This window comes from Ceratina calcarata, unplaced genomic scaffold (genome assembly GCF_001652005.2).
Source record: "Ceratina calcarata isolate Rehan_Ccalc_2016 unplaced genomic scaffold, ASM165200v1 scaffold572.2, whole genome shotgun sequence".
In the NCBI taxonomy this organism is placed as follows: domain Eukaryota; kingdom Metazoa; phylum Arthropoda; class Insecta; order Hymenoptera; family Apidae; genus Ceratina; species Ceratina calcarata.
The window spans coordinates 11,098-11,623 of NW_017176929.1; the positions used below are offsets into that span (position 1 = coordinate 11,098).

At 32.7% G+C, this 526-nt stretch overlaps 1 protein-coding gene across 1 annotated transcript in view; it reads left to right on the plus strand.

Moving 5' to 3' along the window:
* Positions 1-465, plus strand: part of LOC108629543 (glutathione S-transferase-like) — an 11,556-nt gene extending 11,091 nt beyond the window's left edge. The window contains exon 5 of the mRNA XM_018032291.2: positions 87-465. Coding sequence (XP_017887780.1) covers positions 87-254 — 168 coding nt within the window. The 3' untranslated portion in view covers positions 255-465. The remainder of the gene's footprint in view (positions 1-86) is intronic.
* Positions 466-526: the final 61 nt, after the last annotated feature.

A 526-nucleotide genomic window follows, 5' to 3' on the forward strand; every position in this document is an offset into this window, starting at 1 on the left:
CATAAATCATTTTACACACGATAATCTAAAATCTTCTTCTGATATCATAATTCCTTTCTAAATAAAATTTTTCATTTTGACTGCAGCTTACGTGGGCAGATCTTTTGGTTGTTGCTCAGCTGGAATTGATCGATAACAACCTGGGGACCGAAGTTGAGAAAGATTACCCTGAATTGAAGAAGCTGAAGGAGAAAGTTAGGTCACTACCAAAGATTAAAGCGTATCTTAATAACCGAGCCAAGCTGTTGTACTAAATATTAAACTGTTTTCGATACATTATCACAAAATAAACTTGTAATCAGTTACATGACTCGGCATGAATTATCAAAGAATTCCTTTATTTTGTTACGATTAATTCGCACATGATTCACCAGATTTAATTTCAATCGACTTTTTGTACTCGATGCGCTTGTAACTAAGTAAAGAAGGTAAAGTTGTACTAGAATAAATAATATTTAGCACTCATTGGAGAAAATCTTTTATGTCTTCCATTTATGATAATCCTTATACATACATTGACCGAGTG